Here is a 13,467-nt window from a genome sequence, read left to right as displayed (position 1 = left end):
TCATTTCACCTGCAGTACTTATTACAGAATAACTGTGCAAATAAGTCAGATTTGACTTCCCACACGTACTCTCATACTTACCACAGTGGTTCATTAACTTCACAGCTTTAATTGGAATAATTACAATTACAGTAACACCAGAACAGCATTAAGACACGCTTCAGCAGGCACATGGCTTAGGGTATCACCAGAACCATAGGATTATTTGGGTTGGAAAGGACCCATAAGGCCTCAAAGTCCAACCATCACCTGACAGCCGAAGCACTGCATGCTGCCCATCGTTCTCCCAACAGTACCATAACACCTTTACTACAGAAATAATGAGAAGTCAAATGCTCTTTTATCCCCTGGAGTTTCTCCTTATTAAGACAGGCTGGAATTTTCCCACCCCACTTTAGATTTATTCTTTGTTCACCATCAGAGCAGTAAGTATGGTTCCTATTTAAGCACTTCTGCAAAAGCTGTGAGTTTTAATAAGTGAGTTTTTCTTCTATATCTATCAGCAACAATACCCCCTTGGTTTAAATCAATGTTAACGAACAACTGAGATCCCGAGACACAGTGCAAAAAATCCAAAAAAGTTCACCTGAAACACTGTGCCTCCCCTGCCCCACCCGCCTCCCTTCTAGGAGTTCCTGCCTGCCGTCCCCAGCCAGCAGCACCCTTACGGAGGGCAGCATAAAGAAACAGCACCGCAGCGCCCGGCTCAGCACGAGCCACTCCTCCGCCACCGCCTCCCTCCCGCTCCCCCCTCCCCTTTTTTCCTATTTCCTACCACCACAGCCCGCGGCAGCTGCTCGTACAGCACCTACTGATGGCGCCGGTGTGCAGGCGGCTCCTCGTCCCGCCGCGCCAAAGCCCGTCACTGCAGGCTGCCCACCCCACGGCCCGCCCGAGACACGCGGCTGTCCCGGGGAGGCGGCCGCTCGGCTCAGGGGCCTTCCGGGAAAGCCCCTCGGGTAGGGCCTGCCCTGCGCAGCCCTGCTGCTCCCTGCGGCGCCATCCCAGCGCTTCACCTCAGGCTGGGGGCCGCCCGCGCTGCGCGAGACGGCTCGGAGCTGCCCGAGATCCCCGCGCAGCAACGGCCGGCCGCAGCCTAACTTGCCGCCCTCCTCCCCCCCCAACCGCCTCCCGACTGGCAGCCGCGGGAGCCAATGAGAAGAGCCCCCGAAAGGCTGCCGGCCAATCCGGATCCGCGGGAGGCGGGTCGAGGCGCTCCATCACGGTGCGCTGCGCCTCTCGCTGCGCCGCGGGCCCAAGCGCCCGAGCCCGCAGCGGAACGGTGCGGCGGCGGCCGCGGGCCGTGCGGGAGGCCGGACTGCGGGGCCGCCCCACCCTCGGCATCGCTGGCCGGCGCGGCTCAACCTCACCTGTCGGCCTCCTCCAAGCGGCGGCGGCGGCTCAGAGCTCCGGCTGCGCTTCACATTCAAACTGTGGTGAGAGGGCGCGGCGGCGGCACGGTGACCGCATCACGCAGGGCGGCGACACCGTCAGGCCGCCGAGCCAATCAGCGGGCCCCTCTGCCTCGACGCGCCGCGCGTCGAGCCAATCCGTGCCTTCCGTCTCACGTGGAGACGGCAGCCAATAACCGAGCTCTTCCCATAAGGCTCCGCTGCGCGCCGCGCGCCGCAGTGCCCGACAGGCGGCGCCTGCGGTGTTGCGCGGGAGCGAGGCCAGCAGGGCGGCTCCTCGTTAGCATCCGTAATCGCCCCTGAGGAAACGATGGAGGGAAGGAGGGTTTCTCTGCTCTCTCCCCCATTCCAATAAGCACTGCTAAAGCCAAGCTCCACTTCTTAAAACTTTATTGATTTACCACTTCATTAAAGCATGGAGTATTATAACAGTATTATACATAGTATTTTCATGTAGAAAACTTTACATAGGTTTTCATATTTTATAATTCTGCTATTCTCTCAAAAATGTGTACAACCAGAGGACAAGGACTGCTCTTTGTCGGTATTAAATGCACTTCATATGGCAGTCCTCAGAAACATAGGCATCTTAAATACGTGAAAACATACATTTTACACAAACAACATTAAAGGTACTGAACAAACAATTTACAGATTAAAGAGAGCCGCACTTTGGACAGGAGAAGCATAATTTTACTTCAGGCTAAAAGATACTACACTTAATTGCCAATAGCTGAAGTCGGGGCTGTTGGCTCCTCTCAGGCAGAGCTGCTCTGCACGGCTCTGCTGGCAGCTCAGGGAGCGGGGCAGGAAAGGGGAAGGAGCCCCGGAGTGAGATGGCAGGCAGGGCACGGGGCTCTCCTCACAGCATCCCCAGCCTGCTGCCTAGAAGGGTCTACAATAAGTAGCAGTAAATACCATGCAGTCTCCGTATTTGTACCCTTATAGGTAAAAATCTGTCTGTCGTCTGTTGCAGAACGGTACTTCAGCAGTCCAAGAACTGTGTTGGCTTTTTGTTTTTATTACTCTGTGTATCGCAGAGATCTCTACTGGGATATGCTGACACAGAACCCTGTTTCATTCATCCTTCCACTGAAGAACTACCCAGGCAGGTCAGATCCCACAGCAGCAGAGCCAGAACAAGGCCAGAACCAGCAGTGCCTGCAGGCATTTTGGCCCAGCATTTTATGCTCCATTAAGATGCCTGTGGGTTAGGATCTTTCTGATTGCATGAAGGAGAACAAAAAGCTGATGTGAATACACAGCTGTTTCAGGTATTCTGGTATACGCTCTGCATACTACTCTTATTGCTTTAGGATGTACAATCAATTCCAGAAAATCATGACAGGATTAAGGCTGTTACAATCCCACTGCATTCCAGTCCCCTTCTCCTCCATGCACTACAGTAAGTCTAGAATGTTTCTAATGTCACATGCCTAATTTCAGCAGTTTATAAATGGTACAAATACAATAAAAGCTTGAGTAAAAGAAGAATCTCCCGGAACTAAGGCTGAAAGAAGGGACTGATTAATTCTATATGCAGAGATAGTACGTTGCACATTACAGTAAAGAAAGCCCACGATGCAACTCCAAATTTGAGATCTGAACATTAGGAGACCTCTTCCAAGACTTGAGGTGTAAGGCTTTCAAAACTGTGAAGTTGCATGCTACTTCTAAAGTTTGTGTTTTGAAAGGAGATACAGGTATACATTCAATGAGGCAGTGTCACATTCAAAACCTGAAAATAATATACATATGCTTAAGAACTATCTAGGACAGGAAGGAAAAATAATGGCTTATTCTTTCAAATTTATTAAAAATTTAAATAGAATTAAAATAAATACTTCATTTTATTGTAATTAAGTGACATTACCAGGGAACAAGCAAATATACTAAATGCAACATAAAGTGACATTTCAAATGCAGCAAGTTCAATATTGGCAACGCTTATTTTTCAGTCTTTTTCTTATGCTAAAATATAGCCATATATTTCCTCATATTAAATATCAGCATACAGACTTAATCTATAGGGTGTTTAAAACTTAGCCTGGCTGTGGCCTTTCTTTGGTTAAAAATAAAAACTTGAAAGCCTTACCAATACTACTGACTGCCAAACAATTGCCAAACGATGCTTACATAGAACAAGCTGATTTACTGAAGAATGCCCATGAGCCCTTTGGAAATAGCTCACAAGAAAAAAAAAGTACATATACACACACCAATAACTCTGAGAGTAGAATATCTCAACACTACATCAACTATGACTGCCTTATTAGGAAACTCAAAAGCAAAACAAGTTGAACACAGTACCGTTCTGTTGTCGCTGTTGTTAAATACTGTTGTTTCTGAGGTTTGCTGATACAGATAGCACAGTGGGTAACACTTTTGTTTACACGTTTCAGGAAGTGGAATTTCTCCCATCCTGCCATACTTTTCCATTTTTGAAAAGTCTTGAAATTAAAACTTGAAATTAAGGTTAGTTCGAAGGACATAACTCCACTGTGCTGGATTTCTGTTATAAACTGGTATTATGTGATGGAAACAGTGTCAGAAAAAACTTAGGCATGCTGAAGAAAGGAAAATCTCCAGGGTAAGCAAACAAAGATTTAGTGTTAAATCATGTTTGCTTCACATATTTAGAAATCACATAAATGTCCTGGTAATTGTTATAGTGCACAACTGATCTTAAGTTCAATTTTGCTAAAGCAGTCAAGGAATTCAGATTTCACAGTAGTGACATTTATTCTCAACTATTAGTTATTTGCATGAAAAAAAATGAAGTTGAAAGTATGCAGTAAAAGAAAAAAAGAGAATTTCAGAGTTATTAAGAATAAGACTTCCTAAACAGATCACTACCACTAAATACACTAAATACGTTGTTTTCAAGGATAAAGAGGGTGTTTTGTTTTTTTTTTTTTGAACCCTGTTTTTAATATTAATGTAGATGCTGCGTCCATGATTTGGACGTATATCAAAGTCAGTGGGAAGTTTAAAAATTACCTTTTTCTTTTTTAATGCTCTGAACTCAAGACTAACGAGCTCAATGGAGTTGATACTACTATGTACTTCTTCCATAAAAACGAGGGATCTTGGAGGATGAAGCACTGATATCAAAGAAATTCTCTAAAATCACCTATGAACAAGAGGAAAAACCCTTCCCCAAATATCATACAGGCTGTCTACATGAAAACCTATAATGCACTGCCTGGTCTAGCCATGTGCACACAAAGAAAAACCCAGAATGATCTGAGGTGGTCATCAGCCACTGCAATATAGTTTATTATGAGCACATGCTGACATCACAAGGCTATACAACTATATTTATTACTTCCATGGGGAATAACTTCCATTGAGGAATCCAGTTATTTGTAAGATTTGGTTGGGCTGCAAAACTGAACAACTGATAGAAGACTAGAAGAGAGAAACTTGATCATAAGGATAATGAGCATGGAAACAAATAGACTTTATATCTACAGCACTAATTCTGTTAGCAATAATTTAAATAAAAATTGGTGATACTCTCACAGGATGGTCAGGAATTTCCTCCCCCTCCCCCCTTTCCTTCCCTCCCCATTCCTCCTCAAATGCCATTGTGTTAAGAGTAACTTGCTGTTCTTTTGCTATACCAGGGTCCCATTTCTTCCCCTATCCACTTCAGTCCATCTCTGGAGCAGCTTTATGAAGAAGCAGAAGTAACCAAGTCTACTTAGGGCTACCATGAGGGTAAATTTGTCCCAGTTGTCCGTATTTGCTCCTCTGTTATGCAGATTTTGAACACAACACCTATACGCAGGAAGAACTTCCGTAGCACAGCTCGAAGCTCAGGAATCAGGTCAAATTGCATGATTTCACACAAGTATGGATAATATGTTGAAGCATGTGCCTTAAACTATCAGGAAAGATATGAAAAAAGAAAATTATTCTCTATACCTACAGGAAAGTGCTGAGTTTTTCCACATACATGGCTACACCAAATGTTAGAATGCAAGGTCTTAACAAATCAAACCTTGTTTTATCTTCCTTTCCTTTTCTAATAATGCTGAGTGTTAGTTTTTGAGTTTCTATTTGGCACACAGTAGGACAAGGCAAAATTGTTTTAAACTGAGAGAGGGGAGATATAGATTAGATATTAGGAAGGAGTTCTTTTACTCAGAGGGTAGCGAGGCCCTGGCACTGCTGCAAGAGAAGCCGTGGCTGCCCCATCCTTGGAGCTGATCAGGACTAGGGTGGATGAAGCCCTGGGCAGCCTGAGCTGTTGGTGGCAACCAGTCCATGTCAGATGAACCTTATGGTCCATTCCCATCCAAGGTGTACTATGATTCTGCAGAGAAAACTGAGGGGACACTTTTACTGCAAAATCTTGCAGTACTGAATCATAGAATGGCCTGGGTTGAAAAGGACTACACTGATTATCTAGTTATGTGCTATGTGCAGGATCACCAACCATCAGACCAGGCTGCCCAGAGCTACATCCAGCTTGGGTACCAAGGAATCGCAGGCTTGCCATTTTATCTACCTAGTTAAAACTATTTTCCGAACACACCACAACCACATGGACATCTCTGAATTGCTGCTGTGTGGAGAAACCAAATCACTGCTAACACTCTTTTCTTCAAACATTGATGAGTTGCAATAAAACGTAAAAGACAATGCATAAGTAATGTGGAATTACATATTTTGCAATACAAGAAACATAGAAAAAACACCAACACAAAAACCCACACTTTGAAACTATATTCATCCTTTTTTACAATTATTGAACAACAAAGAAATGCCCACAAACCTAAGCAACCTCTAGAAGTTTCTCTGTGTGAGATATTCTAGGGAATATACACTCACATTTTCCTCAGAAAAGCTAAGATTCCAAAGATTTTTTTTTTTGCCATCACTGTCGAGGAACTAAAACTACAGTTCTAGAATGATGAAATTTACCTCTACCATTCTGTGCTGCTATTAAGCACATCCTTTACTGCACACTCACAGTGCTTTATATCAAAGATCTGCAGTAATATTTCCACAAACTGGATTTCATGGATGTAGTCCCATTTTCACAATGTGAAGTGCTTGCCAAAAGAAAGGAAGCATAACAATTCCTACACTCCAAGGAGACCACACACTATATGAGTAAGCAAATTAGCCATCTTGCAGTATGTATGACAAAGAATGAATTCAATGAAAGCAGAGATGAAAACACCTGAATGCAAACAGACATGGCTTCTAGCCTGCTCTTACCTTCTCATCACTGATTTTCAGTGTTTTTGTTAAAAGCAGCAACAGGAGATTGGTCCAAGCTTCTCTGTGGCTTTCTGAGTTCACGGTAATAAAATACGCCAGGGCTTCACTGCATACACTGAAAAGATGCCAAGTTCAAACAAACCACAAGGAAAACCCACAATAAGTTTCTGTTACATGCCCTATTAGTCCTCTCACAGTGTATCCTGGTTACACAAGATGCATTTCCATGGGAAAGTTTTCAATCACATGCAATAATTTTATAGTACACACATTTGTCTATATTTTGTTACAGTTGTTACAGATAATTGAACTGAAATAGTTTTTATGCTGTTAATAAACAACTATGGAGTGAAAAGTAGAGAACAACTATTTTCCTTGTGAGCATTCTAAGTAAAGCATTTTCTGTAATTGAAGTGTCTTCACCTTCAACCTGCAAACATTACTTCCTGATCCTTACATGGGGACAATTTAGGCAATGGTACCATGAAAAAAAATTCTCCTCTCTTTCCTCAAATCTACACTGCTATATTAAAGATCTGTAGCACTTAGATCAAAGGAGGACTCGTGTACACACATTTTTGGTCCTTGCTGTAAACTGAATTTTGTAGACAATCTGTACAAATTACAACAGATTTTCTTAGTACTTTCTGAAGAGGGAACGGGACCTCCCCTTTCATGCACTGAAAAGATGAGCATGTCCACAGACACTGAAAAATTGGAACACCACTGAAATGCACTGAATTAGTACCAATAGTGAGTTTGAGATTTCTTCACGTTTGACAGAGATTAGTACCTAGCGCTCTTCTGTACCAACGAGTCACTCCAATTTTATTTTTTTTAATGCTTTAAGTTCCAGGTATACAGTAGCTTGCACTGCACTCTGTTTAAATTTCTTATCACATTGTATCTTTGTATTCTGTACCACCACTTTTGCAAAGAAAAGTGGGTCAAGCAAGAAATCGTTTCGTTTATTTCAAATGGATTGCTTGCTTATTGCTAAATTTGCTTTTAGTAAAGAGCAGATTATTACGTCTTGGTATGCTCTGCATGTTTTGCTCAGCAACTTACAAATGGAACATTACTATCCAAAGAAGCATCGTCCATATGTTTCTGCACACAGAACACACCTGAACCAACTTCATTCTCTTACCTGAGCAGACGCTGTTGTATGGCATCCCAGGCGTCTCGGCGGTTTTCATCCACATACATTCGAAAAAGTATTCTCAAGCAACAAGCCAGGCTGCTGGTCTCTTGTTTTAAGAGATTAGGTTTTGATTTACCCTTGAACCCTGGAAATCAGAGGAAATATTCACAGTTTTAGATACCAGCCAAGAGCCAGCCAAGTACCTCTCCATTAATGAACAACAGTAGGTATCTGATTTCTTTCACAGACAGCATTTCCTTCTCCTTGACTTTGACTGACATCTAACTTATTTTTACAAATGCATTTGAGTGCAGCAGTACTAAGTATGCTGCTCTACTTCAATGAAAAATACATACAGAAAATAGAAATATCTCAACTCGTTGGCAAGGAGAAAAGTAGAAAAAGTATACAGTGTCAGATGAACTACAGAAATTGTTACAATCGTATACTTTTGCATTTCAATGGTTGAGGTCCTAAACAGACTGCAGTGCCTTTTTTTAAAGCCAAACTACACAAAAGCCTCACCTGCTCTCCACAACACAGTTCTTTGTTCATAATTTGAATTAAAGGCTTTTGAAAAAGAATGGGACTCCTGCAAACAATCTAGTAACTTGAAGAGGTGATGTGAAGACATGTGTTTATACATTCCTTGGTCCTCTGTGTCAATGTGGATATCTGCATCCAGTGCATCTCGCTAAATAAAAGAGATCAAGGCAGAGAACAGTATCAGTAATATATTCTTCTCGTAAGAGGGACTCTGATACTTCACATATCACATACTATTAACTCTAGACTCCAGCATGAGGTACAAGTGAAATATCAGAACAACACACCACAGCAGAACTGCCCTGTCAAATGCTAAAGCTGTATTCCTCCCACTAAAACATTTTCAAGAGAAGTTACGGTAAATCCCGGTTGTAAAAAACACTAAGAACAATAAAATGACTTTTTTTTTGTAGGCTATTTCTGCTATGAATTTAACTACACCATCCCCAAGACACTACCTGAATGCACTGGCTCCAAACTTTCTGGCCTAGGGCTTCATTATCACAGACAAGTAAGAGCCCACCTTACACTGTTCCCTAGAATGGTTATTTTCAGGGGCAAGGACCTCCTCTCCAAGGGAGGTGGTTATTTATGTCTTGACATTTGACATTGTTAAATTTCAACTTCCACATTACCACAATAATCTGAAGGGTAGACTACCAAGAAATACTGGAGATAGTTAAAAAATAAATAAATAAATAAATATATATACACACACACACACACACACACACACACATATATATATAACTCATACAGTTACCACAGCATTTTTTAAACACTTTGAAACATTCTGTACTCTACTGCTTAACAAAGTTATTTCTAAGTCTGCTGGTACCTGAGCTGCAGCCATGTGCTCAGCATCTTCTTTCTTACTTGTTGCTGGATAGAATACTATATTATCAATGGTCTGTATCAATTCCAACTGTACCACACACTTTATAAGGAGGCCAGCAAACAGTTTCTGGTCTAATGAAACAGAAAAACAGAAGTTTCAGAAGCAACTTGTTACAATTAATGTACAACAGATAAGCAAAGTACTACATTACCATTTTCATTTTTAGTAATGCTGTGAATTATCTTATAAAAAGAAAATCTAGAAGGAATAAACGCAAGTTGGAAAGACATGCTAAGTTTTTCAAATTAATTATCAAGTGCCCCAAAACTGTCTTTAAATGACTACAGAAGCAAAGTGACAGTAAAAGTTCATTTAATAAACTTGGATGTTTTCCTTACTTGTATAAGGACCCCCTTTCCAGCTTTCATCTGTTGGATTTGAAAGTTGACTTTGTCCTCTTTCTGAAGCGTTTTTATCCACGCTGCTTAACGACTGACGATCTAGGTCCAAATCCTAGAATAGAATTTAGAACCACCCTTACAATCCAAAGTGCTACTTACCAACCAGCCATCAGAATTTTGGCCTCAAAGAATGCCTGCACTCATTCCTTTTCAGTTACTTGATAGCTACACCAAGTACAAGCTAGTGTCAATTCCAGAACTTGTTGTCAAGCACATCTACTACTATAAAATATTTCAGAAGCTAATCCAACACAGCCTCTTCAGCATAGTCTGTTGCACTGAATCAACTCTTACCAAGTGCTTTTCAGCTGAATCTTCCTCCATTCCCGCTGGCCTCCATGTAAGCAAGCTTCACATCAAAATAAAAACAACAAAAAACAGTAAATATCGTTGCTCTGAAACAGACCATCTGTGTGACAAGTATACCTTATGAACTTACACATGAGGAATGGTAGTTTTGAAGATTTCTAGCATACAATTGCACGTCTGGCCCCAGACTTCTGGGCTGAATTTCTGTCCATTTAGTATTACCAGATTTTCCAGGCAGTTTGTACCTGATCGAGCCAACTGCTCATTTTCTGTGGAAGACATGTTTCATATTTATTAGCTTTAACAATATCAGTGAAATATTAAGCACTCTCTATTATCGCTCCATTAAATGCTTTTTGAAAGGCGTGTTAATTCAGCTCAAAGCATACGTATAAACTATATTACAGTAACATCAAGCTGGGGACCATATGAATAGAAAACAGTGCTTAAAAATACACTTAGAGATTTCACTTCCTGAAATCCAAATGGGGAAGACAAAGGAAGAAGGAAGCAGAAAAAGTGCATACAGTGGAACAAATGAAGGAAAGCACAAATTTGAAATTTGAAGACTTCACCCATAATCCATGCTAGCAATATAGAAAATTTCAGGCTTAAGAGACTGAGCCCAAATGAAAAAAACGCTTGGAAGGACATACCTAGAAACACCAGGTGATCAGGAGACAGAAGGTGGGAAAAAATAATTTCTAAAGTCAGAATGCATTCATTTACAGATATGTATATATAAGATATTTAATCCACACAGAAAGGCTGCAGAAGATTAGCGCATTATTAAAAGCTTTTGCTCTGTCCCAGTAGCACCATAAACATGTTAACAGAAGAGCTGCCTAACTGATTAACCAGAATGAGACCCTGGAATACTTAAGATTCTGCAGACATTTATTACATCACACATTCTGATGATGGTAGTTATTACTCTTCAAAAATTTAACTAGCTTTCCCCTGAAGTAAAGAGATTATTTAGAAATAAGTTCACCAAAAGATGCAAGTGAACTAGGTACCTTGTTTCACACACCAGTGTAGCTGTGCAAGTATGTCAGGAAGAAGGATCTCATTTAAAGCTTCATAAAACTGTGTGAATACATCACAGATTGCATAAAGTGCGTGGTTGCATGTAGTGGTCATCCATTCAGATTTCTGCGAGAGAAAAAAAAACATTTATTTCTGTGTGGGTTCCTTTGGCACGATAGCATTTGGCTCATGAATGGCCATTCAAAAGAGGAGGTGGCCTATGAGAATAACTGAATTCAGATAAAACTGGAAGAACCCCAATACCTGCGACTGAAGATACCTTGCCAGAAGGTACTTAGTTGGTCATGTGATTGCTGTTCTGAACAGTATGTGGTATTACAAAGCAAGAATACTTTTCCTTGAGAATAGTTAGGGAGAATAGTCAGTTAGGGAGAACAGAAAGGATATTGTGGCAAGTTTCTACGTGGAAGCTATTAAGCATTGGTTATCTCATCTCAGTTTGTAACAGCATGGGCTGGAATACACTGACAGCAAATAACACAAGCTGCCATCTGGATCATTCAAGGTTTTGTTGAAAAAAAGGAGAGTAAAGTTTGCTTGATTTTTTTCTCTGTTTTACCTCTGTTTGTTGTTCAGGAAGTTTCATGTTATCAAAAATCCGAAATACTATTCTGAACAGATCTTGCCACCAATGCTTTTCAAAGGTATGGCCATAACTCTTCATTATTTCAAACATCACTGTTAAACCTCTAAAACAAACAAAGACTGTGTTAAAACATGTACCCGTGATCCCCTCCCCAACTGAATGCCAACAAAAACCAGAAAAGCCTTGTTACCTTGTTCGAACATCTAATTTGCAACGATTTATGATACAAGAAAGCTCAAATAAAATGGGGAACCATCCTCTGACCCATACTCTGTCCCCAGGCGCAACATTCATGTCATCACTCGTGTATTCTCTCAATACCTTGGAGACGGGCAGGAAAAAAAAGATTAAAAAAATTCTCAGAAGTCTTTAAGATAGGTTACATACCACTAATGGTACACAGACAGACTTGAAAAATTAGCTTAGTTTCTACTGTAACAATCAACTCTTGTAAAATATAAATCTGAGACACATCAATCTGTGAAAGTACCTGGAAAATATATACAGAAAATAAGTATTTCAATGGTAATAGCTTCCATTTTAAACCAAAAGACACCTTTAACATGTTAACTAATCCTAGTTCATCACTTATACAACACCAAAACAATTCCTAATTCTGAATACACTTTTAACACAAACTCCTGCTGCTGGGAGACTGAAGTTTGAGTCTGAAAGTTCTTAGTTGCAAGAAGAACCTCAATTACGATAGTAAGAAGATAGTAAGAATGTACCATGTTTAAAAAAATAATACCTGTGGTCTTTCTGAAACATATTTTGCACAATACCGAATAAGTCTAATTGCTTCCATGCTGGTGTCCGGGAATGCAACATTACAAGCAAACTCAGAGAGACATTTTACTGCATCTTGGAATGAATCAATTGCTGCAGGAAAGTGCTGTTGGAAAATATTTGCTGTAAAGAACAAACAAAAGCATTTCTTAAAACTTAGTGACAGACAAATGCATAGATGAACTGACATTGGTCTACTGAAGTCAGACCTGGTATATTGGCACCAAAACAACAGACATGAAAAGACTAGATTTGCTGGATTAAACAATTTCTTCCCTTCTACTCTTCCTTGTACTATACTCCCATTCCTAAAAATCTATCAGTATCAGAATCTATCCATGTTCTCAGTTTGGTTAGCTACTGATTTATAATCTAGGATTCTTTCATGGTTTCTTCTGTGGCTCCCTTTCCTTCCACAGCATATGCCACCCAATGCCAACACTATAAAAATAATAGGAGTAAAGCTTGATGCATCTTAACTAAGCCTTTAATTATTCAGGTTCTGTAGCAACAGAAAATAAAGCAGTTAGATTTCAGGTTAAGGGACAGACTAAACACAAACCCAAGCCAGTACATACAAGCTTTTGCACAGACCTCAACTCTCAAGATCTATACAATTCAAATTGGACTTGATCTGCACAGGTACCTTTTAACTGAACTACTCTAATTCAAATTAGCAAAAGTTTCCTTACTACTTGCATTTATTAACACCATCCACAACTCTTTCCCCCCCACACTATTTAATGGGAATACAGCAGGTTCAGGACACTTAAAGCTGCCATCAGTACTGAAATATGAGTTGGTTGCCTTCCTATGAAAGTAGACGTAGTATATTGTTCAAATATACTTCCAGAGTAGACAGTCTATATGAACTAAACTTCACAAGTAATAACATACCAGTGTCATAAACATGATATACCATATGATATGGTATATATATGGTATAACATATGGTATATGGATAACACAGCATGGAGTTCACAAAATCTATTAATCCAGTTTCCTTAATCTGCATCAATTTACTAATAGGCAACAGAGAAATACTGAATTTACTCCCAGTTTGAAGAGTTATGCAGCTGAGGATCTGTATGCATTTT

The 13,467-nt window shown here is 40.6% G+C and overlaps 1 protein-coding gene across 1 annotated transcript in view; it reads right to left on the bottom strand.

The window, feature by feature from the left end:
• Positions 1 to 5,124: 5,124 nt before the first annotated feature.
• Positions 5,125 to 13,467, bottom strand: part of ARFGEF2 (ARF guanine nucleotide exchange factor 2) — a gene marked incomplete at both ends in the record, with an annotated part of 31,506 nt that continues 23,163 nt past the window's right edge. The window contains 12 exons of the mRNA XM_079543471.1: positions 5,125 to 5,301; positions 6,645 to 6,762; positions 7,798 to 7,936; positions 8,317 to 8,485; positions 9,176 to 9,306; positions 9,574 to 9,688; positions 9,931 to 9,985; positions 10,076 to 10,214; positions 10,965 to 11,100; positions 11,555 to 11,684; positions 11,772 to 11,902; positions 12,333 to 12,493. Coding sequence (XP_079399597.1) covers positions 5,125 to 5,301; positions 6,645 to 6,762; positions 7,798 to 7,936; positions 8,317 to 8,485; positions 9,176 to 9,306; positions 9,574 to 9,688; positions 9,931 to 9,985; positions 10,076 to 10,214; positions 10,965 to 11,100; positions 11,555 to 11,684; positions 11,772 to 11,902; positions 12,333 to 12,493 — 1,601 coding nt within the window. The remainder of the gene's footprint in view (positions 5,302 to 6,644; positions 6,763 to 7,797; positions 7,937 to 8,316; positions 8,486 to 9,175; positions 9,307 to 9,573; positions 9,689 to 9,930; positions 9,986 to 10,075; positions 10,215 to 10,964; positions 11,101 to 11,554; positions 11,685 to 11,771; positions 11,903 to 12,332; positions 12,494 to 13,467) is intronic.

The sequence above is a fragment of the Tetrao urogallus genome, assembly GCF_951394365.1.
Source record: "Tetrao urogallus genome assembly, chromosome: 16".
Lineage (NCBI taxonomy): Eukaryota > Metazoa > Chordata > Aves > Galliformes > Phasianidae > Tetrao > Tetrao urogallus.
Note: the sequence above shows the minus strand (reverse complement) of the source record. Positions and strands in the feature narration are given on the sequence as shown.